Consider the following 27,039-nt stretch of genomic DNA (forward strand, 5'->3'; position numbering starts at 1 on the left):
TTATCTTCACACTGTATAGAAACAAAAAAAATTCAATCCTTAAACAAATTATAATACAAAGATTAAACTTTAAATTAAATAAAACTGATAGAATTTTGTCATTGTTGTGCATTTCTACAATGACATTCAATTCAAACTCCAGTAGTCTTCTTAGTAATCTTGTAATAATTTTAAATTCTGTCAAAATTAAATAGATAAATTTGCATCTCAAAATTCAATTTTTTTAAAATTTAAGATACTCTTAAATAAAAATTATAAATTTAGTTATAATTTCTAAATTTTATAATATTAATTCTTAAAATATTTCAAAATCTATGAAAATATAACTAAAATAGATGTAAAATTAAAATAATAAAATGACGTCAAAACTATTTTTGATTTGACATTATTTTTATGTCCATCGTTTCTATTAATTGCTTCACAGTGTTGAAAATATTATTCCCATCCTTTTATCTCTCAAGAGCTTTCTCAGTTTCTTATATTTATTGTCTTATTATATTACTTGGTGGAGTTTTTAACCAGATCTGCTATTTTTCTTAATCTTTGTGGTCCTAAAAACAACTCACCAAAATAAAGCCCTGCCCAAAACCTCCACGAGGATAGAATGCATTACCCCACTGCCAAGGCCCCTTACTCTTCACACTCACACACAGAAAATTTGTGTGCCTGATCGATGACTACAATAGATAGGTCACAACTCCTCTACTGCACATTTTAAAGGGCGAGTGAATTTCTGTTGATCATTTAAAGAGCACTGATTAGGGATGTGAATTAGGGTGTAGATGGAGTTGTATCGAAATGTGTAGGAGGAAGTAGTTGTGGCTGCTGGATTAGCCATTGTCGCTGATGTTGGCGGCGTTGTTTTTCCTGCTGCTATTGTTGCCACTGTTTCTGCTGCTGCTGCTTTGGGCACTGAGTCTAACCGCGTTCTGGCTCCATGGAGAATAACTTTACTACAAACATTGCCTCTCCTCGGATTCAGAGCAGCCCCCAAATGGCCTCGTTTCTACATTAACATTTAGGAACACAAGTTTTTTTGGGTACTAAATAACATTCTGATCAAAGATTACATAGTCATCATAGAATTCGATCCAAAAATTTCATGAACACCCACAATCAACCAGAAAGAAAAGATAAAACAGATAAGAGTATTATAAATTTTGAAAAACTGACGTCCTCAACTGATAGGAGTTCCAATAATTATGCAGTTCAAACAGGGGCATGGATTGGGCAGTTTCCAGAACATTACAACAATAAAAGAAAGTGTCAGAAGCTTCCAGAGAAAGACAAAGAATTTCTATTGTTTTGTGGAATTTAAAAAGAATATAATCCCAAAAAAAAATGAAATTGACCAATCGTAAAAAAGAAATTAATCAAAGAAAAAATATTTTAAAAATAAAACATTTTTAGACTTTAGAGTTTGGCTAATTTTTGCCAAGGACTAATAATTAGAATAGGACAACTGAAAACATTAGTTTCCTGCCGACTAATAATTTTATATCTGGAGATAATAACTGGCAACATCTTTATGTGAGGTTCAATTAATAAGTTTGATTTTTCATTAAATGCTAGTGACATAAAAATAAATTCCCTTTAGAAATTTTCACTCAGCAAAATTAATCATGCAAGATAGTAACTTTGCATGTGTAGAGACCAACCAGACCTTCCATTTAGTAGACAACAATGACTAGGGGTGGAACTTCTTTCTATAATCTTAAGGAAGAGATATATTGATTTAAACTTTGCATATTATGGGGTGAAATTTCTCCTCTCCATGAAGACAAATATATTGCAATAATTGAGAAATAAATATGATTGACTAATTAGGTTACAGAAGTAAAAAAGGATTTTCCCAGTTCACTCATAAATCTTGTCAAATGCCATGAAAACGCAACGAGCGTATGAAATGGTCAAACCCTCATTCCATTAAGGAAGATGAATCATAGATTCTAGATATTTTCTAATAATCAAGATCATCGTAGTTGAGGTGGGAGGATATCAGCAGGCTACTGGCAATGCATGTTTTCCTTCTACACAAAGTAGTGAATTCATCAAAAATATCAATTTTAGGGATCATTTTGGGATATGCAATTTGAATGAAGGTTTCATGAAGATGTTTCATTCCACCAGCGATGAACCTTAGGAATTTCTTAATTTGATGATGATTTAATTATTTTATCCCTTTACCAACTATTCATTGAGCCTATCTAATTGTACCTTAATTCCAATTTGTGAGATCATACAATCTGAATAGTGTTGTGCAATATTCTAGTGTAACAAGAAGTAATAGTGTAATTTATAATCTCTCAACATGAAGATTCAAAATCATATAATTCTGTATTTCTATATTTATCATAAATTTCATATTTTGTCAATAAGAAATATAATATAATAATATTTTTATTTTTAAATTATTTAATATAATAAAAAATAACATTATACAGTTAAATATTTTTATTCATTTTTCTTATGAACACCTATCATATGAAGTTTGAACCACTATTTTATAAGGTTGAGGATCATCACCTCTACTCGAAATTGTTAGGATTGTCAAAAGTTAATATTTATAAAAATTTGTGCAGACTACAAATATGAAACCATTACCAGTTAACCATAGTTTATATTGCTATTATTGATCTCGGAGTCTCGAAATTGTTAGGATTGTCAAAAGTTAATATTTATAAAAATTTGTGCAGACTACAAATATGAAACCATTACCATTTAACCATAGTTTATATTGCTATTATTGATCTCGGAGTCCCCAATTATTTTCTTTTAGGAAAAATAACTCTTCCAAAATTTAATCCTGGACAGGCAACTATTTTCAGCTTTACCATTGTTGTCAAACGTTCTGCACCTTCCATCTTCTCCAATTTGCCGCATTTTTGCAAATTAAGCATTTTTAAAGAGGTTAATTCTGCAAGACTTGGAAGCACTTCTAATTCTTCACAACCAATTATTTTCAGCTTCTCCAATGATTTTAAACCCTCTAAACCTTCTATACTCTTTACTTTGGGGCAATGTATCAATTCAAATTCTTTCAAGGAAAGCAATTTAGCAAAAATGGGCAGCCCATCTGCCTTCTCAAGGGGAGAAATGCATTTGATGCTCTTTAGGGCGTAACAGTGCTCTATCTTTATGGTCTCCATTGTTCTCGGCAGGTTTTCAACCTCCTTTAGAAGCTGACTGTGTCCAAGAGTTAGACTCACAAGGCAGGGACAAGTTCCATCAGAAATTGAAATCTTTGACACATTGGTAGACGTTATTTGTATTTTCTTGATCCTGCAAGCTGGTCCAGAAAGATTAGGATGCCCCAGAGACTCTGGTAATGATTGCAACTTCTCACAAGATACAATTTCAAGTTCAGTTAAGGAAGGCAAATTCCACAGAGCTGTTGGCAAAGATTCCAAGTTTGGGCAAGAAGATATTTCAAGTGCAGTTAATGAAGACATATGACCCAGAGAGTTTGGAAGGGTTTCCAATAACTCGCTACTTATCTCCAGCACAGGCAACTTGCTTAGATGACCAATGTTAGCTGGCAGCTCCCTCAACCTGGTGCTCTTTAAACAGAGCTGTGTTAAAGAGTCTGTCTTTGGGAGGGGCAACAATTCCACTTTCCTGCATCCATTCAGATTCAAATACTCCAACTTTATCATGAGCTCCAGGATATCTAAATGTTTTGACTCTAAGGTGAGCTCTGAACACCCCTCTAAATTGAGATGTTTCAGGAGTGTCAACTGCTTAAAGGAATCAGGCAAGTTGTGCAACTGCAGGCAATGGGTCAATTCTAAACGCTGAAGGCTGATCAACTTGCCAAAATTGCTCGGCAGAGATGACAGATTTGTACATCTGGATAAAATTAGAACCTCTAGCGATTGGAGAAGGCAAAATTCTTCAGGGAGTCTCTTCATTTCAGACGATTTGGTGATAACCCTTATCTCCCTCAAATGGGTCAGCCGTGCTATTGATTCCGGAAATCCTCGGAAATCTCTGCAATTCTTGATAACCAGCTCTCTTAACTGCAAAGGAACCTAGAGCCAATTTTTTATTGAGCTAGTCAACAATAAATAAAAATACTAATTCATAAATAGTAAAACTAAAGAAAAGGTATTTACATTTACTTTAGCGTCCCACAACTCCTCTAAGCTCCCACCTATGAAGAGCTGCAAAACTCTTAAATTTTGCATTGAAAACCATGACGGAATGTTGTTGCGCTTATAATTATAACAGCGAAACCAAACCAATTCTTTCAACACTTCATAATTTTCATGATTTAAAAAATGTCCCATTCCAACAAAAAATTTTAAACCAAGTGAGCCTGCCTTGAGGACACGAGGTCCTTGACTTGTAGTTATGAGGATCTTCCCTTCCGAGTAATAACAAGAATCACCAATTGCGTTTGCTATTCCTCGGATGCGTATTACTTCCTGAGAACAAAAAACCCCAAGAATTGTATTTGTTATAAAGCTGTTTAGCATGTAAGTTGGGCTACTACTGTCTCATAATGGTGAAATATAAATTCTGTTCCCTAGAAGTTAAACAATTGTTTTTCAATTATAAAGATGAGGTGTATAATTGATTTTGTGTATTTGACTGTTGAAGAGTGGGATCATAAAGTAAAATGATATGGAGTTAGGAAGTTAGTCCTATGTCATGATTAATGAAATCATAAAAAGAAAGCATTGTCTTTTCACCTGTTGAGGCTGAATCTCAATAATCTGCCCTTGAAACCAAAGACGATAAGGTGAATGACGATTTGCAATTTCTCTTCCCAAATCTCTCAGATGATCATGCATTCTAATACGATTCTTCTCACCTACTTCAACAAGACATTTTTCCACAAGACTTTGCAAGCCGTGCAGACCATTCCATTGTGATCCGTCCCATGCTGCAATGGCCCAATTACTTCTCCATCCAATGAAGAAACATGCTATATCCAAGAACATCTCCTTCTCTTCTTTGTCTAGAGTGTCATAGCTTATTTTGAGTCTCAATGTGATATCGTTTGGCAGTATCCTTGACAATTTATCCAATTGAGCCTCCCACGTATTCTTGTTAGACTCCCCATAGAGCTGCCCCCCTAATACCTTGAGTGACAAGGGCAAACCATTGCAAGATTTTACGAACCTTTCAACAAGATCTTCAAACCCCAGCGATGGACAGGGTTGTAAGAAAGCGTGCCAACAGAAAAGCTGCTCGGCATGAGTGGCATTGAGAGCTTTCATTTTATCTATGGCAGAGATACCCCATGCTTTAAGAACATGCATCTCGCGTGTGGTAACAATAATCAGACTTCCATGGCCAAGGCTCTTCCATGCAGGCAAAAGAGCATCTAATTGATCTGTATGATCCACATCATCTAAGACAATAAGCACAGGAACAGATCTCAAACGGCTTGTTAGAACCTCTTTTCCTTCGTGTACATTATCAAAGGTAGTACGCTTGCTTTTGAGATCAAGGTCTTTGAGAAGCTTTATTTGTTTCTCATGCAATAAACCTTTCCTTGCTGCTTCTCGAAGATCAAAAAGAAAACTTGACCTATCAATGGTCGAGCGTTTCTTGTTATAGGTTTCCTTTGCGAGAGTGGTTTTGCCGGAACCGCCCATTCCCCATATCCCCAATATTTTTACTGGCCCAGCAGATTGAAGAGCAATCATATCAAACTCTTGTTCAGCGGTATCCAAGCCCACCGGATGCTTAGCAACCTTTAAAGGTGCCTTATTCATTTCTTTCATTACATGATTCATCACATTCTTCACCACCCTATGCTCGTCACTAGACATATGAAACACCATTAACAGAATTCAAACAAACTGAAAAGAAAAACAAGAACCCAACTGCACAATAGGGAGATCTACGAAATAAACTCCAAGGTAGGATTTAAATTTAACGGGAAAAGTTAAAATTTGTAAGTCTTTTACTATTAAAAGGAGAGAATACGGTAAAATGAGTTTTCTCGTACTTACTTTATATCATTGATGATGCCACCGAGACAACATGAAACTTGTTGGAGTGCCTGTTTCCACTTCTGAAATACTTCTGGAGCGTATCTACTCTTCTTTTCATGCTCAGAGAATGCATCTGCATATGCTCCTTTACCTCCATCAGTCCATCTTAAAACAGAAGGCTGGACATGATAGAAAATGGGGATAATTGTCTTGCTGGTTTTGACCATATATTCCAGTTCAGCCAAACACCAGGGGGATTGTGCATAATGTTGAGAAAAAATGGCTATATAAATTGAAGCAGTAGACATTGCTTCTTCTAAAGCTTTAGGCAATAAATCCCCAAATTTCAGCTCAGGCTTGTCCAAAAACACTCGCAATCCTGTGGCATCTAAGGAGTTGTAGATTTTACTGGCTAGAGTGTGTTTGACATCCTGCCCACAATGATTTATGAATACATCAGACGGGAAGTGTTTAGTTCCAGATGAGGATGCAACAAAAGTAGAAGCAGATGGTATTATTGTATCAAAAGCACCACCACTAAGGGCAATTCTTAGGCCATGATAATCATTTGGAAGAGCATATTTGATTTGTCCTGCAGTAGTAAAAGAGGCGGCCATTAGACACAAATTGAAACAAATAAAAATCCTTCACAGTGTGTCCAGTAGAAGCAGAAGTGAATGCATAGACATAAACTGAAATCTAAAGAAGGAAAGTTGAAAACTGAGTGAAAATTACTATGCGATCAAAGACAGAAGAAAACTGATAAAAACAGCTCAGTGCAGCTCAGCGTAAACAGCGATGTCTATGCCGGCATCAAATCGGCAATTTTTAAATAAATTTAAATTTAAACAACAGTTTAAAATGATTTTTAATTTAATTTTTTAAAACAGTAAATTGCCGATTTGATGTCGGCATAGACATTGGCTACTGTTCAGGCTAGTCATGTGGAGACAACAAGGTGCGGCCAACCTTCAAGCTGAAAATACACGTTTTAGTGAGGAAGGAGCATTGTACAAGAACAAGAATAAATTCCAAACATAAAAAATTAACTCCAAACACGAACATGATTTTTTAATCATTCCACAGATTAATATTTTGCAATGAACTATTAAGTTTTGGAAAAATAATAGTAACAAAGAATTATCATTATAGCAAAGAAAGCATTATCTCAAGAATTATATATCTATGTAATTGTCTGGAATTAACAAGACTAGATATAGTATGTGGGACGGCCTTCATTTTCATCATATCAAGTATTTTTCATTTTAAAATGATAATAACGGTTCGAAGCGTTGAAAAGGTTATGCCAGTTGCACAAGTACCCATGTTGTCCTTAACAGGAGCTTATTCAGCCACAAAGTGGTGATCAGTTTACACATTGCCAGAGTTGCAAAAGGTACAAATTATCTCCTTCCTAGCCTCTTTAAGCGGCCTTTTCCGATGTCAAGACACAAGTTAGTTCTCAACTGAACAATAAAAAATTTAGCTTTCCAAGCAATACTATAATCATGTATTCACTTTAAGCTCATTTCATAGAAGAATTGAGTAGGAATCGAAAAATCGATATAATTATATTTTGAAATGTGATGTTGTTTGTAAAACCCTCGTTTGCAATTTCAAGCACCGTTTTTCTAAAACCCTCGTTTGCAATTTCAAGCACCATTGATTTTAGTAGATTTAAAATGGTTAACTTGGCAAATGAACGATTAACCATTTTTTTTCCGAATGAAATAGTGTTAAAGAAATCGCTCAATCTGATTGGTAGGATACACAAATTAACCCCAAAAGAGCTTCGCAGTCAACGCAGGACAAAGAAATCGAAAGAAACACACTCAGATATAAGCAATATCAAAAAGTTTAACTCCAAAATTATGGCATAGATGTAAATCAAGTGCAAATTTATGCATATCTCATCGATATTGCCAGAATAGAACAAATTGCGAAAAAATTGTGAAATTACAGGTTGACTAGTATAAATACTAGCAAATCTACGCCTCAATGGGAGATGCAATTCTACCCAGCTCTTCAAATAATGATTCTTCAACGCCAAAAAAATGCTTGGAATTCGAATGTCAGAGAAGGGCAAAGTTCAAGCTAATTCACGTAAATAAGGCAAAAATATAACAAATTCCAGCAACACGACATATTCAGGCTAAATTTTCATGGATTTGGTTAAACCTACCATTAAAACAAGAACTCTTATGGAGAGCCTTAATGTAAAATTTGAAATTGATTTAATTTAATATAATATATATTTAATTTATTTTTTAAAAAATTTTAAAAAATCAATTTAAATTGATTTAATTTAATATATAAAGACTGAATCTTAGTTTGTACAAATGAAAGAAATCAAAGTCTCATAAGAAACGGTTAGATTTGCAATCTAATTATGTACTTACACATATTATAGTTTCTTGTATTAACTAAAATTTAAAGTTAATACAATGTAGATGCATAATTAAATTAAAGGTTTATTGTAATTTATTAAATAGTAAAATTAGAAATTAGAATAATATAAAAAATTAGTAAAAAGTAAAATTTATTAAATAATAATGTAAGTTACAATTATGCAAAAAATAAATTTCTTTTAATCAAACTAATAGAAAAAATCATACTATTTGTACTATTTATTTTTTAAATATTTATATTTATTCTTAAATAATAACCCCTAATAGAAGTGGAGAAAAATTTGTAAAAATTAAGTTTTTTTAAAAGTTGGTTTCAAATATTTGAAATTTTGAATTTAAGATTATATTATCGCTACCTAATTCTTAAATTGAAATGAATAATTTATTTTATTATGTTTTATTAAATCAATTTAAATATTGATGATGTGTTTCCTAAGATACAAATGAAAAAAAAATTTAAAAAGATTGTATCACTATCATAGTGGGTAAGGTATGGTGAGTAGGCAAAAGCTTTCAATCATGTAAAATATTGATATTGTGGTAATTTTGGAGTGTGCTTTCCTTGTAACTTGTAATCCAATATAAAAAGGACATTCCCTGCTCTCTTTTTTCAAACATATTAATAATGTAGATTTTGACAATGTCTCCATATATTAACAAGAGCTTTGGTCGAGCTTGAGTCCCTACCTTTTGAAGGGCAGAGAATTATTAGAGGGAGTAATATGAAGACTTATAAATATGATAGATTGCACTATAGGAGGGGGCAATTTCTGAAATGTTGAGTGTTGTATTTGATATCACATTGTATCACATAGATTGAAAATAACATGTTTTGACAAGGATTTATACAAGACACTTCTATATTTTAAAACTAGGAATTATCGATGTAATCAATGCAAAATAAATACACATTGCATGAGCTAGTTACTATGCATATTAAGAAAATGTTGCATATATAGAAGTGATGAAAGATTAAAAAGAAACTTCATGAAATAGAAAAATTATTGTCAATGTAAGGGTTGTGTATTATTTTATTAAAAAACTTATTTATAATAATAATAAAATTGAAAATAAGAATAAGAATTTAAGGAAATAATGAACAAAGCACAAATAAATAAAGTAGAAATGAATAAGTTTATTAAAAATGACTTCAAAATTTTCAATATGAATTTTACTAATTAAAAAGATTAAATTATGATTTTTTTAGTTAAGATAAAAAATGATAGTGCATATTCTTATTTTCTATATATTATAATATCATTTTTATTGAAACTGTTAAAATTATAAAAAGAAAACACATAATAGCTATTAGAAAATTAAATAATGATGAAAAATAAAATTAATTATTTTTAAAACTTAATTAAAATATCTTTAATCAAAACTGAAAATATATAAACACAAATTAAAATAATGTTTAAACGATTTGGCCTAAACTCCACCATATAAGCCATGAATAAAATAGAATAGAAAAATAAAGTTGTGTGTGTTTAACTTGTGACATGCTGACAATTCTAACAAGCCTAAGATACTGCAATCACATTTATTGCAACTTTTTCTCCATCGACTTCCTTCTGACTATATAGCAGAAGTGAACTTTAAGTCACAATAACTCCACTTACCAATTCCTATTTTAGAAAATGATTAAAACCCCAGCTAAAATAATCCTAGCCAATGAAAAAACCAAAATTGGCATATGATAATTAGATTTTTTAAATCTAGTCTCTCAAACTTTACAATATGATCAATGCTCACGGTGGAAAAATAAATTAGAGAGGGGTAAAAAAATAACATTAGTTCCCCGCCTCTTTAAAAAGCCAGGGACTAATAATTAAAATGCAATTTTCGAGCGAAGCCCATATTAAATATAAATATTATACTAAATCTATGTTGGTCTTTGAATATCCAATTGCATAAATATTGTCAGAATAGAACATGGAAGGCTATTTTTTCAGCGATGCCTATATATTATAATATAAATATTATACTAAATCTATGTTGGTCTTTAAATATCCACTTGCATAAATATTGTCAGAATAGAACATGGAAGGGTATTTTTTCAGCAATGCCTGTATATTATAATATTATAAGAGGAGCTTCTTCTCCATATTTTAGAGCTTTTAGATGGCAGCAACGATCTAGTCCTAATCATTTGTAAAAAAGAGCTCATCTTATCTTGCCAAGTCGCCCAAATATATAAACATTACCCTTAAGCCCTTTGAAAATGTTGTTTTATGAAATGTTGTGTTACCATGGATATCAAACTCATTAATTAGGAAGGCGACATCTAACTTATCATTAAGCAAATAGCTAAAAATGTTGAAAGGATGCACTTGTTCCAGAGCAAAGAAAATTGCAACAATTCTAAATTCATTATTTTCAAGAGCAGTGTTAAAAGTCTATATTACCCATCTGTTGTGTATGAATAGCTACATGGAGACAGGTGTGTCCATCACTTGTAGCATCAACAAAAGATGCACCAAAGTTCAGCAATCTACTGGCTATGTCAAGTCTACCATGATCACAAGTTGTATACAGAGCAGATTCAACATGGAAGCTACCTGCCATATATTCCAGAAGTGTCCATTTTTGAAAGTGTAATAAATTTGTTCTTACCTTGTTCTTTTTTCTTCTTACTTTTTATATTTAAAAATTAAAATAACCCCCACCAAAAATACTTTCAATCAATAAGAAAAAAGAAATTATGATTCAAAAATTGATTTTAAAAATATTGTCATTAAATCTTTAGAATTGTAAATTTTAGTTGTCATACAAATTAATTAAGGGAGTCTAATGAAAACATTAGCTCCCTGCCTATATGACTAACAAGAGCAAGAGCTACGCGTAGCTAGAGTCCTTGTCAATTGTGATATTTAATTTATATTATAGTTGTAATCTTTGTCAATTAAAATACAATATTTAATTTATGTTGTTGAGTAGTTGGGAACTAATAAATACTAGAAATATGTTGAGATTTGATTGGCTCTTGGCATTAATTTAATCACACCTTACCAATATGAAGTTGTCATTCAACAAACCATATAAACATAGGTGTAAGAGTTCTTTAACTTAAATTTTGTTGCTTGCAATATCAATACAAAGGAGAACCATTTGTAAATCTTGTAACATAAGCTCTATAACACTTAAGTAGATTTCATATCAAAGTAGTAGAGAAGGGGAAAAAAGTAAGCTAAGATAAACGATTATAATGACTACTATTTGGAAAAGTAAAAACTGCTCAATATATGTATAAAATATAATTATTTTTCAATGATTTTTGGATTTACAATATCATACATGAATAACAAATAAGTTGCATGGAAAATATCTGAATAGCAAAAGTGTAAAAAGCATATAACAAATCTAAATCAAGGGCTTTTTTTAGCACAAAAAATAAATAAAAAGTAACTGATGCACAAATGGTACATACAAGATAAATATTTTGCAAAAGATTTGTCAATGTCTTACAAGAAGATTTAGCCACATGTGAAATTTCATAATTTTTCCTATCAATTTTCTCCTAAAATATCAAGATAAATATTTTGCAAAAGATTTATCAATGTCTTACAAGAAGATTTAGCCACGTCTAAAATTTCATAATCTTTCCTAGTTCTACACTATAGAATTTCTCCTAAAATATGTTTTAATAAATGGTTATTGTTTGAGAAGTTATTTCAAATTTCAAAAATGATAGATTGTACATGCAAACATGCAGTCTTTTTAAACATTTAACATAAATGAAATGATTTTAACAATTAAAACAATTCACAAATATAAATCTAGTGAATTTTTGTGAATGAAAACTTAGAAGATAGTACCATGAGTTAATAAAAAAATCTTGATACCCAATAAAGGAATATTTATAGAAATAGTACAGTGTTTTCCCTCATCCTATGTCCTCAGTGTTTACTTGCAAACTTAAAACAAAATCTACCTATATTGAACTATACAAGATCAAACTTACTTGGACAATGCTACATCCAAATTTACCTGAGACTTGTACTTGAAGGCATCATCAAATCCAAATTTTCCTAAAATCCAGATTTTCCTTTCAACATCTTAACCTATTGAAGATTAAAGCCATTGGATAGCTAATGGGTTTTAGTGATTCAAAGTTATCTTGTTATGACCTAGTCACATCGAATGTAATAATAAACATATCAACTAATTTAGAAATAGATGACACATTTTGGGTACTAATGGGTGTTGCTTACTTGGAGAGTCTACAATACTATGAAAAGAAACTCTATTAATTATCACCATGAAGCTATAAAGATGTCTATGTTATTAAAGTTTGGATTCCAATAGTTCATAGTTTAACTTTATTTCATAATGAAGGAAAAATAAACACAAGATTAATTTGTATTGAATTGGTTATATCATATCAGATGTTATTGCATTCATAGCATAGTATAAACATAAACTTAGAATTTCATGGTAATCTAAGCTTATATTTTTCTCTTTGGATGTAAATTTTTAGACAACTATTTAGTTTTGCATGACTTACCAAGTAGGTTATTTTGACAAAAAGTAAATATTAATTTATTTGGGTGAGCAAATTATTTGACAACTTAAACATTACACATCTAGACTTGATTCCTAGATTAAATGTACTAAATAGTCAAAAAAATAAATAAAAATTGCAACTTAATTTCCTCCTTAAGATGAAATGTTTAAGAATGACCTAAAGTATGGATATAGTATAAAAAGCTTTATGTTTTTGACATAAATATTGTTAAGGCTAGAAAATAGTTATAATAATTCATTCATCTTTCAAATAACTTTCTAAATCGAAACCATAAAAAAATCTCTTTCTCTCGAACTACCAAAACTTAGAATTTCATGGTAATCTAAGCTTATATTTTCTCTTTGGATGTAAATTTTTAGACAACTATTTAGTTTTGCGTGACTTGCCAAGTAGGTTATTTTGGCAAAGACAAATTTAGGTTATTCTTACAAAGAGTAAATATTAATTTATTTGGGTGAGAAAATTATTCGACAACTTAAACATTACACACCTAGACTTGATTCCTAGATTAAATGTACTAAATAGTCAAAATTTATTTATTTTTAAGAACATGATTTCTTCCTTAATATGAAATGTTTAAGAATGACCTAAAATATAGATATAGTATAAAAAGCTCCATGTTTTAGTCATAAATATTGTTAAGGCTGAAAAATAGTAATAATAATTCATTCATTTTTTAAATAACTTTCTAAATGGAAACCATAAAAAACATCTATTTTTCTCTAAGTACGCCGAAACAAATCAGGAAGGGGTTTCAAGGACTTGTCCAGCTATACTTTAGATAAAATATATATCACTGGTGTGGCTGGATCTTTTACAAGTGATGCCTAAGATGACATAACATAAGACATGTGCAAAATTATAGGAAAAATAAAAGACAACTTCTCTATGTAGCAAATAGTTTTTCATATTTCTTACTTAAAATTAACATGGAAAAATGAGGTGTGTTGTTGAGATTGGATCATATTGTATGAACTTGAACAACAATAGCACAAGGAAAATAAAGAGAATATATAAAAGAAAAGAAGAAGCAAAATAAAGCTTTGTTTAAAAATAGAAATTGCTCTATTGTTTTAGAAGAGAATTAAATTGATTTTATTGTAACAACTCTCTAATCTCTTAAATATTACAATAGCAGTGATTTTATTTTTAAAAATATGAAAAACTATGCTCCCCATAAGTCTAGGATGGCAATATATCAAATAACTACTTCTTGCAACATTCAAACTACAAGATATCTTTTATTTTATCCTGTGGTGCTGGTGGAATTGGAAAAAACACCATCTAATATGCTTATAACAACAGTTTCAATTATTATAATAGTAGTCTATGATCACAAAGATCAATTCCTAGAATTATGCATTGATCATAAGCTAAGTATAATGCATGACAAAATTGGTGAAGCAAGGGATTGAAAAAATGGTGCAATTGACAGTTGAGTTGAAAGCTCCATGTATGGCATCAATATTCACAGATCACACACACTTACACTTTCGTACCCATTTGATTATCTACGATCCAACATCATTTTGATCTCCACCTCTCAACCTCCATAATTGCATCACTATCGAACTTAGAAATCATTCCTTGTCATGAGATTAACCAAGAATTCAAAGTATTCTTGTTCTTGATCTGAAGAATCCAAAAGATGACCTTGATCCTAAGTGATGAAGAAGCTTCATGAAACATTTTCTCCATGAAAGCCAAATGCTTTTGCTTTGTAGGGTTGCCAAAAAAAAAAAAAGTTCCCAAAATTGCTTCCTGGTGCCACTTCTACCCTAAAGCTAAAATTTGTGAAGAGTGTTTTTTGAACACATATGTACTAGCCTACTATTTGTGCAAGCACATGAAGCTCATGCACAAGGCCACATGGGATGATCTGGAAAAAAACACATCTCTTGTCCTATGAAATGCACCAATTCCATCTGTCCAATATAATTTTCCTTCAAATTTCTTGGGTCAAAAAATGAAAAGAATGCCCAGAAAAATGAACATGTCCAATGAGAGAATAGAAATTCAAATTCAAATAATTCTATTTAATATAAAAATTTGATCAGACCATAAGTTAAATGAAAAATTAAGGAGTGTACATGATTATCGAAGCACATATTAATACCAAATAGTGCACCGAAAATTATATTCCTTGCCTTAGAAGGCAGGGACTAATAACTTTCACAACCTTGCAGCGATAACGATAGATTCACAATCTTCCACAAATATACAATCTTACACCTTAGGTCTTCATACGCAAAAAACTTATTCCAATTCTAATTCTTGCAACTATGCGTAAAAAATGCATCTTCCAAGTCAACCAAATAGATCCAAGTGATATTCCAAAAACAACTTTATGAATTTGCAAACTATGGAAAAGAGTTAATTTCAGCATATCAAAATGCAACATTCTACAATTCTTGTAATTAAATGGGCCCAAAAGGTTTTATAGTCAGAATTTATCAAATGTTGAATTGTTAATTCGAATTGGGTTTTGTTGGGTGGGAAAAATAAATTTTTTAATTTGATGGGATGTCAATTCCAATTTTAATTAGCAATTCCAATTTCACCTCTTGAGGTGGAATTGACAAATTCTCATTTTGAGCCAAAACGAGGATTCAAAACTTATATTCCAATTCTGATTTGATGCATCCAAACTAAGGATTAAAAAAATTTACAACTCATTCCTACCAATCCTAGTTCAATTCTGGCAAACAAACAAGAGGGCATTGAAATGGCCAAACACTCATAAAATGGGGCAGTTGTTAAATCCCAGGCCTTGATATCCATGTTTTAATTGTTTAAAAAAATCAATTTAATCTTCACATCACCTCAATATTTCTAAGTTAATTACCTTCAAAAATCTTAAAGATAATGGTATGTTGTGCATTGCTTCGACTTTGAGGATTCATCTTATATGTAACCATTGCAAGAAAATTATTGTCAATTAATTAGTTTGCATAGTTAAGTTTCAAACCTTACTATTAAGATGTCAATTATACCTAATATGGTTGTGTGGACACGTTTTCTCTTCACTAAATTATCTATCTAATAAGATTGAAATAATGAGATTGATGAAACAACAAAAGTAAAAAGACTCCTAAGATGTAGTTTGATTGAATGTTAAGTTGTGCATTTTGAGATTTGTATTGACATTCTAAAATAGTTTTAAATATTTATAAAATTGGATCTAGTACTCTTGGTAGAATATACACTTCGAAGAGGTTTTCCTGGTGAGCTTGATTGTAAGACTCACTCTAGTTTACTGTGTGATATTGTAATGTCCCCACTATTAAGATTAGTTTGGGACAAGTAATACCTACAAAATAATGGTTAAAATCACAACAAAACTAACTATATTATTCTACCCTCTAATTTAACCCCAATCTTAAGGACGTCTCCTAGTCAGGCTTCCTAGCTCATAGCTACCTCATCGTCTTCTCGGGAGTGCTCCTCTTAATACTATTTTTGGATGAGAATCCTCTATGCAAGGCCAATCACATATGCATATGTTGACATCATCAAAAAATTTAGGCACATTGATTCTCTTCCAAGGATAATCTTCCATGGTGTTAACCCCATGAGTTAACACAATATTATCCACAAGTATGATTCATTAATATAAATAAATTCATAAATATAATTAAACAAATATAATCCATAAACATACATTTCTTACCTTCTTATTTTCTTGGTCTATGTGGTTCTATCCTTAGTCAGCTCTTCAATGAATTATTACTTCTAGATTATCTCAACTCTATATTTCCTTTCTGAAATTCTTATCTTTTCTAATTATAAGGAAATGATAATTGTTTCTTCTTTTGCAAGAGTCACAACCTCTCATAATACAAATCCTTTAAAAAGTCACAACACTTCATAGTTATAATCCTTTTGAAAAGTCACAACACTTTATAACTAAAATCCTTTGGAAAAGTCTCAATACTTTAATATTTTTTAAGAGTCGCAACCATTCATAATTATGACCCTTTTGAAAGTTTGCATCCTTTCAATATCATTGATACCTTTTTAATAAAGTCACTTCCTTATTTTCTTCATATTACTTTCCTCTTCCATTTTTTTCTTTTTGAACTCCTATCTTCTCCTCTTCTTTTTTCCCTCTCTCTAAAATAAACTCTCCTCCCTTTTATATCTTAAGTTTTAAGGAGTCATGTCTATTTGTTAAACATCTCTTGATTTTTCATTAGATTTAGTAGTTTTTTTTTTTTTTTTTTTGTTATCGGTAAATGGCCAAGGCCATGATAATTTTATTAATAAAAAAAGTAACAACAGCTTTCTCCATTCAAACGGGCACTAGTAGGAAAGAACGGAGAAGAAAACCTCTAGTCTTGCCTGGGACTAAAGTCTTATATTATTACATCTTATAAAAGGGGCATACCCTAGTGACCTACATACTAGTTTATTTAATAACATTAAGAGCAATACTTGGATGAACTTTGACAATTTATTCCATCCATTTTACATAAAATTGCTACTATATGAAAGAGGACCAAATCTGTTACATCCAATTCCATATCTATGTTGTTGTCTTCAAAATGATCAGCCTTAATCGCATCCTGCAACAAAACATCCCTACCAAAGAAACTATCCAGCAGCTAACCACCATCTGATGTTAGAACAAGTTTCTAAACATATTCTTCACAAATTGCTGAAATGTACCTTAAATTGACAAACTCAAAATTACAACTGAACCGAATACTATCAAAATTTAGAATGATATTTAAGAAACAACTACCTATTCTAGCCAACGTCCACTTAATAAGACAAGATACAAACCAAATTCTAGCTAAATCACCTACCATGTTGTCAACTAGATTACATGAAATAACGACGTCATACCTATAGATGATAAAAGAACCATACTCTCCTATACCACCTAAATAATTACATAATTATACTTCAAACCTAGCCTTCCTCTGTGTTTTGAATCAATCTCATAAATGAAAACTAACATAAACACACTGTGAGGCCTCACCCAATTCGTCATAGTACCAATGAGATAATTGCATTACGGTGATGCACTTTTGAGACTATAGGGTTATGTCATTTTAATATTTGCATTTTGATGATCCACAATTACCTCTGCATATTATGACCTAATTGATGCATTTAATGATTCTATTTCATGTTGTAAGCTATTGACATTGCTTTAATAGACATTGAATGGTAGAAATGCTTGTAATATAAGAAGGTAATGTTGAAGTGGAAATTAGAGTTAAAAGATAAATTTTGCTATGCATTGAGACCTAACCCGCATACCTAGGGATTCAATAGTTATGGATTTAACATCTTGTCGTAGAATAGGAAGTTATTCAGAATATTAAATTGACCATGTTTTGTTGATAAGTAAAGTTTAGTTTTATAGTATTTTGAACTTTTTACATGGAAATTGTTAGAAGGAGTAATGTAATTAAAAGGAATGAAGTATGGAACTCAAATGTCGAATGTGATATGTAAGTTTTGATATTTTAATATTTTGAAGGTTATATTTGAAATGATTAAGAAAGGGAAAGTTAATTTGAGATGATGAAATATATGCAAGCCTAATGTTGAATGAGATGATGATTTATTTTACATATGCTTATATGATTTTCTTGGACTACTGACGCTCAAGTTTAGTGTGCAGGAATTTGACCATGGGTTAAAGGGGAATTAAGGCTCAAACTACTACAAACATGACATAGCCAAGGTTGAATCAGTGGAAAAGATTCAAACCTCATTGTAATGCGTTTTATTTCGTATATGTGAATTGTATGTGTGCGTAGTAGCCTAGTTCATGTATTATTGTAAAATAAGTCTCTCTCTTTTTTTTTGTGATATTTTGTGTGTGTCACTTGACACTTGTGCTTGTTACATGAACGACATGTTATTAGTCAATGGAACATGTGGCCACCTTATTCCGTGATAAATGCCTCAATTGAGGAATTTGATTATTGCCTTAGTTAGTAAAAAGGACAAGTCATCACCTTGGGGAAGTTGAAATTTGAATCACCTAGCTTTGGGAGGGACATAAAGTAACTTTACGGTAAGTTATGATTAAATCTAACCCCACCCATGTTAGTACTATAGGCTAGGGAGCTATTAATGACCCCTAGGGTGTCTAGTGGACCTAGGAGACCCCATGAAAATGACATTCTTTATGGAATCCGAAAATGAGAAGGAGATATATATAGAGGTATGGCTAAATGAGAAACCACTTGGCCACTCTCTAATTCTAGAGACAGTTAGGTTTTGGAGGGAGAGGAGGGGAGCTCTACTACAACCATCCTTACCCTAGCTTGGACCAAGGTTGGTATTTCAAACTTGCTTCCTTTCCTTTTTCTTTCTTTTAGCATGGTTAAGCCAATGTGCAAGTGTGGAGTTTATCAATGGAGTATGCATTGCATTGCATTATGGAGTAGCATTCATGTGAGTGTTTGAATGGTTTTCATTCCATGTAGATCAGTGTGACACCATTGTGCATCTTCTTGTATTGTGTGGAGTATTGTGAGTATGAGGTTTGGATTTCCTCTATTTCCTTGTTGCATTATGGGTGTTGATATTGTGTTGTGATAATGTAATGTGCTCCTGAAAATCTGTTGTTTTATTGCTACTTGGTTTTTTTTTCTTGTTGTGCTTGAGTGTTCTTATGGGTTTGGGACTTTCACTCACCCTTGTGGGAAGGGAAGAGAAGTCCAAGGTGAACGGGCAGCAGTTGGATTGCATAGTTGAGGACCTTGGAGTATGGGCTCCATTGTATGCCATTGTCATATTCATATTTGCCTTGGGGGAGGATAAGAACAAAAAAAAAAAGGAAATGGTGAGGAAGGAAGTAACTGAAGTATGGAGCTGTTGCTTGTGTGTGGTGGAGGATGTTGTGTTGGTAGTGTGTGTGGTGGAAGATGTTTATGAAGCCCCGAAAGGGCATGATATTATGAAGCCCTGAAAGGGCCTTGTATTTTGTTGATTTAGCCTCGAAAGGGCATGAGTTTTATGGAAAATATGATATGAAATGGTAAACCTCCTTGTGTTTCCACCTTCACCCTATGTTCAAGGTTCCAATGGTGAGCCTTTGTGAAATACCCTTGGGATGGGATTTGTTGCAGTTTTGTTATGTGGTGTATATGTTTCTTACAAGTGTGTATGTGGATTTTGTTTGAGCCTTGTTCCCCTAGCGCAGGGGTGGTCTCTTTGAGGCCTATGGTTGGGTGGAAAGCACCCATGGTCCTTGTTGTTTTGTTGTGATGCATTTGCAGGTTCTTAGAGAAAAATCTTGGAAACTTGGAGTCCTTGTTATCTTCCATGTGCATAGGAGGAGAAGACAATATTGCATTGAGATGAGATAAAGAGAAAAACTCCTTTTTTTATGTGAGCTTAAATGTATTGTAAGAGAAAGCTACTGTCTTAGTTTGATTGTCAATGGAAAGGTTGTGAGTGCTCATGTGTAGTAAAAGTATTTTCCATTGTGTATATTATGATATGTTGACTTCACCACCTTTTTGTGCATCATGAGGGTATCACTAAAGATAATTCATTGTAATAATATTGTTGTTTTATTGGATGGTAACACCAATCAGAGATCCAAATTACTTGATGCTCTTGAGTGGAATGCAAAAGAAATTTGATATCATAGAAGAGATAATATTCATAGGAAGGATCATCCTGGTGGATTGCTATTATCATTTTAGTTCCATTGTTTATCAATTGTGAATGTACATTCAAATCTAGATCTGCATAAGAAGATAATGTTGAGAAAATGGTTTCTAAATTTCATAATTCATAGATAGGGATAATCCAGATAACTTCATATAAAGTCTTGTCATGAAATGTTGAGTTATTGGATTAAGTTTAATGTTTTGAATGCTAAATGAATCACAATTTTAAAACTATAATTAGTTTATAATTATCTCCTAATTATCCTTGCAATAACTTACCTTGAATATCCTAGATTACAAAAGAAGAAAATCAAGTGATGATATAAAATATACAAGGCTTAAGACATAAGCTTGTTGTAGGTGCACATTTTATCCTCTGGAAAATGTATGAGAAAGTAAAATAAATCTCTCCTCTTAATACAGACATTAAAATATTCAAGAGTATTCCTTAGACTCCTAGGACCCTATAACCTATAAAGCATATTTTAACATAATAAGCTCACCATCATATTAATTGCATAAAAGGGACCTCATATAAGACACATAACTCGAGTCAACACCCTATCAAATCAAAAGAAACTTTTTTTTTAAAAAAAATACATACAATGCTCACGTTAAACAAGGCAGGAATTCTCGTAAAGGCCCCCACCTAGCCTACCACACTACTCACTCTCTTCAAACAAGCAATATAAATAAATAAATAAATAACTTAATTTCACCCTTTAAGGCATTACATGCTTCTAGGAAACATGTGAATAGACCCTTGCAAACTCAGGCCATAGTTCTGACAAAAGTCAGAAAACTTACACCATGTCTCCAAGCCTAGATGTTTTTGGGGATTTGCATGGTACAAACTATTAATACATCACCAGCCAACCACGCCTAGGGAGGAGCATAGGCATTGAAGAAAGAGGTGCAGTTCTAAATTGAAAGTAACCTTGCCCATGATTACCTTGGGATCCCCACTTGCCAACCCTTTTCTTTGATTAGAAAATCAAAAGAAATAACAAATGCAAGACTTTTTACCATTAAGAGGATAAGAGGCACGTGCCCCCATGAAGGGAAATTCAAATTTGGGAAGCAACTTGGGATTAACATTAAATAGGGTAGTTGGTAGACTGAATGCATGTTGAAGATGGATGTTAAAACATAGGAATTTTTGGTAAGAGTTAGAAAGTTTAGGTTTAATATTAGTTTGAAGGTTAAGAATAGATTAGAATGTTTAGGGAAGAAGGAATTTGTATAGGTGAGTTTAATTATTTAGTAGTTTCATACTTTAGTAACTTATTTTATTTATTTATTTATTAGTAATTAATTTGTATTTATTTGTTTAGCTATTAAGTCTTGGAGATAGTGAGTTCTAGTTTAGTTCAGATGTTTTGTTAGGATATGTTGTTAATCATATTAATTTTTAGTGTTAGTAAAAAGGGTATTGAGTATATGTTATTTGGATCATTAATGTTAGATTTATAATAGTGTTAGAATTCATTTGAAAATTAAGTAGCTTTGTTATTGGTTGTATTATTTGGTTTAACTTAAGATTTCTAAGATTATTGTTGGTATTATGTTAATTATGGGGTAAGTGTAAAGAGGATAAATTGATTTAAAATAATGTAGAATTATTGTTTATGATTTAATTAACTATATTGATTAGATAATATTAGCCTGAATTTAATAAATGTTGTTATATTAGATTTAATAAATATGTTAGTATTTACCTTTAGAGAAATAATTAGTTTTAATTTAAAAGTTAGTATAGAATTTAAATGTCAAGCAAATAATTGGATTAACCTAGAATGAATTGTTAGTTGAATTTTGCAAGGGTTATTGTAAGGTAAATGACAAATTGTATATTTGTAATGTAATAACGAATGCTCAATCTTAACAATCTATTCATACCCTTTGGTTTTAAACTTTTATGGTATTGTCAGGATGTTGCTAGGGGAAAAGTATTGAATTTCTTGCAATGTACATGTGTTTTAAACTATTTTAAAACTATCAACTTAGTGGGTTTAATTATTATTATCTCAAAAAAAAAAAAAATTGGTGTGTTTTTTGCCCTGAATTTTTGGGCATGACATACACCCATACTGAAATTAGATATGTCAGAACAACCGAGCATATGGAAATGATCCAAATTCACCCTTCAAACCACTCCTTACTGCAACTTCTAGTACTGAAATTATAGAGATTCTAACCAAAGAAAATATCTTACAAGATTACCAATCATCCAAAGTAATGTCAATAAAAATGGAAGCCCACTTAGAATTCAGGGCTTCTACACCCAAATAATGACTCTGGAAGCTAGAGCATAAGGTCATCCAGACACATGAGATCCATTCTTTAATAGATTCTGGATCTGTAATTCAATTTAAAACATCTGGATAAATTTTGAGCCTAACAAGAAACATATTTATGATGGTCGACACAGAAGCAGAACCATAACCCTAACCACAACCACAACAATCGACAATAATCTGAATGCCCAAGAAATATCATATATGCATCTATATCGCCTTTGTTAGGTTACATACCAGTCTACATTCAGGATCCTAGAATAGAAGCAAATACATACTTGAATCAGACACTCCCCACTTAATGTTGTAATGCTTCAAATAAATGACCTACTAACTTTTCGAATAAACATCATACCTGGTCTTAAATATTCTAGTCATTTAAAGTGAATACCACAGATCCCATAACTATCTATGATCAGGCAAAAAAAAAACTTAGCAAACATCCATACAAGCTTTGTATATACGTCAAAGCTACCAATCTATATATATATATATATATATAACCCCAAGTTCTGTTACCTTTTACTACATTAAGCCTTCTCTATATACATCTGTTGTTACTAGCTAGAAAACCCCTAGTATGTCGAAACATTCAGTATTAAACTTATCAAAATGTATCTATATGATATTGGAGTTTCAGAGTACTAGATTCCTACCCTATAAAATATTACAAAAATAGGGTTCCAAACAACACCCGAGATCTTACATACCAAATACTTACAAAAGATAAAGATCCAACCTTAATGCAACATTCAGTTTTCTACATCCCTGGAGCTTTCTTGTTTCCTCCATGACACCATGATCACCTCTGGAACTTCAACAGATTCGTCCACATCCACGTATGGTGGCATTTTGAACGAGACCTTATTTTTGCTCGTCTTCTCCAAGTTAACAGTACAGAATTCTAGCTCACTTAGGTCATCAAATTTCACTCCTCACTGCACATAGACCATGAACAATTTAAGGTAATCTAAGACCCACTTGTTGTTTTCCTCTACAATTATCCTTCTCCATCGTAAGAGAAAATTAACACTGGCCTCCATCCGTGGTCATTCCTTATAGAAGGCCAAGCTTTCCCTTACTATGAGGGATTGCCAATGAGGGGCCGTCTCCAGCTCTGCAGAACCCAAAGGTAACCCCATATACCTTTCAGGTAATGGGATTCTAAATTTATCATCAATGCTACGAACCGCCTTCTCCAGTCCTTTCCTCCAAATTGGGTCAAAAAGTTCAAAACAGAGCCTCACTATATCTTCTTTCCGAATTTTTGCCCTTATCATTACCCCTATGAAGGAGCCAATTATGGAGCTATTGGTTCTCCAAGTTGTGCTATAGTCAAAAACATCCTCTCCTATAGCTCTGATAACTGCAAATCGAGTCATATCATCTACCGCCCTTAGCAGACGATTCCATCTCTCGGGTTTGACCTTCCCCAAAAAGGCCATTGTCCTATTTTTAGCTGTATGAAAAATGTGGATATTTGTCTCCATCCAATCTGGAATTAGGGTATTAAGGGGAAACAAATTAATATCTACTGTTGAAACAGCTCCACCAACAGCTTATCCTAATAAATCCCAATTCAGCTCTGCAACTTATGTCCTCATTATCTTTTCTAAAACTATGCCTTCTATGATAATTGCCATCATTATGGCTTCACACATCTCACTTCTTAATGAAGCCTCACATGTGAACTCCCTTACCTCATCGTACTTAAATAGCATGACATACTATAAGATTTGGAATCCGTTACAGTAGTGGGATCCTTCACGTGCCTTCTAATGATACACTTTGTACAAAAGCTACAGTAAGAGAATATTATTTGAAAAAGAAAATCTATAAGGATAAGACAGTAGGGAGATATGCAAGAAAGTCCTAATTTATGTACTATCTAATGAATATAAATACCAAAATAATTAACTTCCTTATACATATATCTTGTTCTAACCATTCCTTAACGTCATTAAACCTGGAAGGTTTTCAACAACTAGGATGGCTAAGTATAGGGGGAGGATTTCTACTATATATATTACAAATTGTAAGTTAACATAGAAATTCCATTTGCACCCTTATTAGCTAACCCATCAGCTTTGACATTACCTTCTCTAAAAATATGAGTAATACGAATATCCTCGAATTTCTCTAATATCATAAGGGTATCTTGAAGCTTTGAATTTAACACCCAATTTGGCATCTTTTTCTTCCTAACCGCATTAAGAACAATCTGAGAATCACCTTCTATTATGATTCTAGACAAGCCTAGTTTCTCGCAGATTTTTAATCCTTTCTCTAGGGCTACTAATTCAGCTTTATTGTTTGAAGACGGAGGCAGCGGCGAAGCCAACTTTGCTAACCATTTTTCGTGCTCATCATTGATAATGCAACGAATACCAGCTATCCCTGGATTACCCCGGGCTACTCCATCAAAATTCAACTTATGCCACCCTTGAGGAGGTGGGACCCACTTGCAGTTCGCTCTTGCTTCCTTGTTGCGAAAAGAGTGAACCAGTGGAGGGTTAATAATGGTGGGCCAATTTGTCTTCATAAACACATCCCATGTCGAAAATGAACCTTCTTCTTTAGAAGATTTCCTAAGATGAGCATTAAGCACTTCCACTATAGCAGCTTCTAATTTTAGTAAAAACCTTTCAATGTTCAGCGCTTTCTCTTGAAAGATGCAGCAATTTCTCTCCTTCCACAATTCCCACAGCACAATCAAGGGGCAAATATGCCAGAGCTTGTTATATACCCCACCTATCAAATTTGTGGACCATGAGCTAAGTAAACTTTTGATGAAGTTTTGCAAAGGGGTAGCCCAGCCAAGATGATCCCTAAGCCATTCCCAGCAATTGAGCGCATAAGGACAATTGAGGAATAGGTGATCTACATTCTCATCGATTTGTTTACATAAAACACACCAATGAGAGCCTATAATACCGAATCTTAATAACCTATATGCGGTCAACGCCCTCTTTTGAAGGACAAGCCATAAAAAGAATCCAACCTTTGGAAGACATGCCGTGTCCCAACACAGATTAAGCGGCAATTCAATCTTAGACCATTTTTGAGATTGAATGATTGCCTTATAACCTTTTTTCACACTATATGTGCCATCCTTAGATCCTGCCCAAATAAGGTTGTCCGACTTTGAGACTTGTTTGATATTTCTGCTGGAAATGATCTTCTCATAAGCCTTAATAAGGTCTGGATCAAATTCTAGATTGTCCAGCGAGCGCAATTTCCATTTCATAACCCCTTCCGAAACTTCTTTAATCTTATAGTCCTCAACTTTACTGCCCCACATAAAGGTCAACCTTTGCTTTAGGATATCATTATCTGGGGATGATTCAATCGGAGGAAGTTCGTCCCATGAATCTTCCTAGAACGATGCCTTGTCACCTACTCTGACATCCCAAGTCAGGAATTTACTAATAAGACTCCGACATTTAGTCATAAAGTTCCAGCATTCTGATCCTTTAGGAAGACTATCCATTCTAAACAAGGATTTTGAGTTTAAAGGGTTGAGATATTTGTTGAATAATATTTTAGCCCATTTTTTATCAGATTCTTTATATAATCTCCAAATTAATTTTGCCCCCAAGGCCTCATTTTGCCATTGATGCTTTTTAATACCTAAGCCCCCATATTCTTTTGATTTACATATGTTATCCCATTTTATAAGGCCAGCTTCTTATCTTCTTCTTTATCTTTCCATAAAAAATTCCTAAGTTTGGACTCGAATGACGAAGACATCCAATTAGAAAGGGCTAAACAAGCCATAGGGAATATTGGAATGGTTGAGAGGACTAACCTTATCTTAGTAATTTTACCTGCCTTAGATAGCCATTTATTTTTCCAATTCTCAATTCGTTTATGTACCTTTTCAATTGTTTCCTTCCAAACTTTGTAGTGTTTTGCGCCTTTATCTAGAGAGATTCCTAGATATTTGCAAGGAAACAGACCCTTCTTAAATCTCATTATCCTACAGATCAAATTCTCCATTTCTGGACTGGTATTCAAAAAGAAAATCTCAGACTTTTCTTTATTCACTTTTTGTCCTGATGCATCCATATAGGTTTGCAAAATATTTTTATAGCCCACAGCCTCTTGAACTAAGCTTTTACTTGGTAGGATGGTATCATCCACATACTGTTGATGAGTAATGTTAGGGACATTTCTAGTTACAGAAATACTCAAAATCCTTCATCTTAAATATGCATC

At 32.5% G+C, this 27,039-nt stretch overlaps 1 protein-coding gene across 3 annotated transcripts; it reads right to left on the bottom strand.

Moving 5' to 3' along the window:
* Positions 1–2,652: 2,652 nt before the first annotated feature.
* LOC149557444 (TMV resistance protein N-like) lies at positions 2,653–8,024 on the bottom strand. Of its 3 annotated transcripts, XM_089832093.1 has the most exons (5): positions 7,909–8,024; positions 5,967–6,540; positions 4,695–5,775; positions 4,116–4,427; positions 2,653–4,031 (listed from the first exon to the last, which is right to left on the bottom strand). In XM_089832093.1, the coding sequence occupies exons 2-5, from the start codon at positions 6,254–6,256 to the stop codon at positions 2,766–2,768; spliced, it is 2,949 nt and encodes a 982-aa protein (XP_089688219.1). In that variant the 5' UTR covers positions 6,257–6,540; positions 7,909–8,024; the 3' UTR covers positions 2,653–2,765. The 3 variants fall into 3 exon arrangements, with proteins under 3 accessions (XP_089688219.1, XP_089688218.1, XP_089688217.1); XM_089832092.1 differs by lacking the exon at positions 7,909–8,024 and having other exon boundaries at positions 2,653–4,019; positions 5,967–6,650; XM_089832091.1 differs by lacking the exon at positions 7,909–8,024 and having other exon boundaries at positions 5,967–6,649.
* Positions 8,025–27,039: the final 19,015 nt, after the last annotated feature.

The sequence above is a fragment of the Cupressus sempervirens genome, chromosome 5, assembly GCF_028749045.1.
Source record: "Cupressus sempervirens isolate cs-2001-9-10 chromosome 5, ASM2874904v1, whole genome shotgun sequence".
Classification (NCBI taxonomy): domain Eukaryota; kingdom Viridiplantae; phylum Streptophyta; class Pinopsida; order Cupressales; family Cupressaceae; genus Cupressus; species Cupressus sempervirens.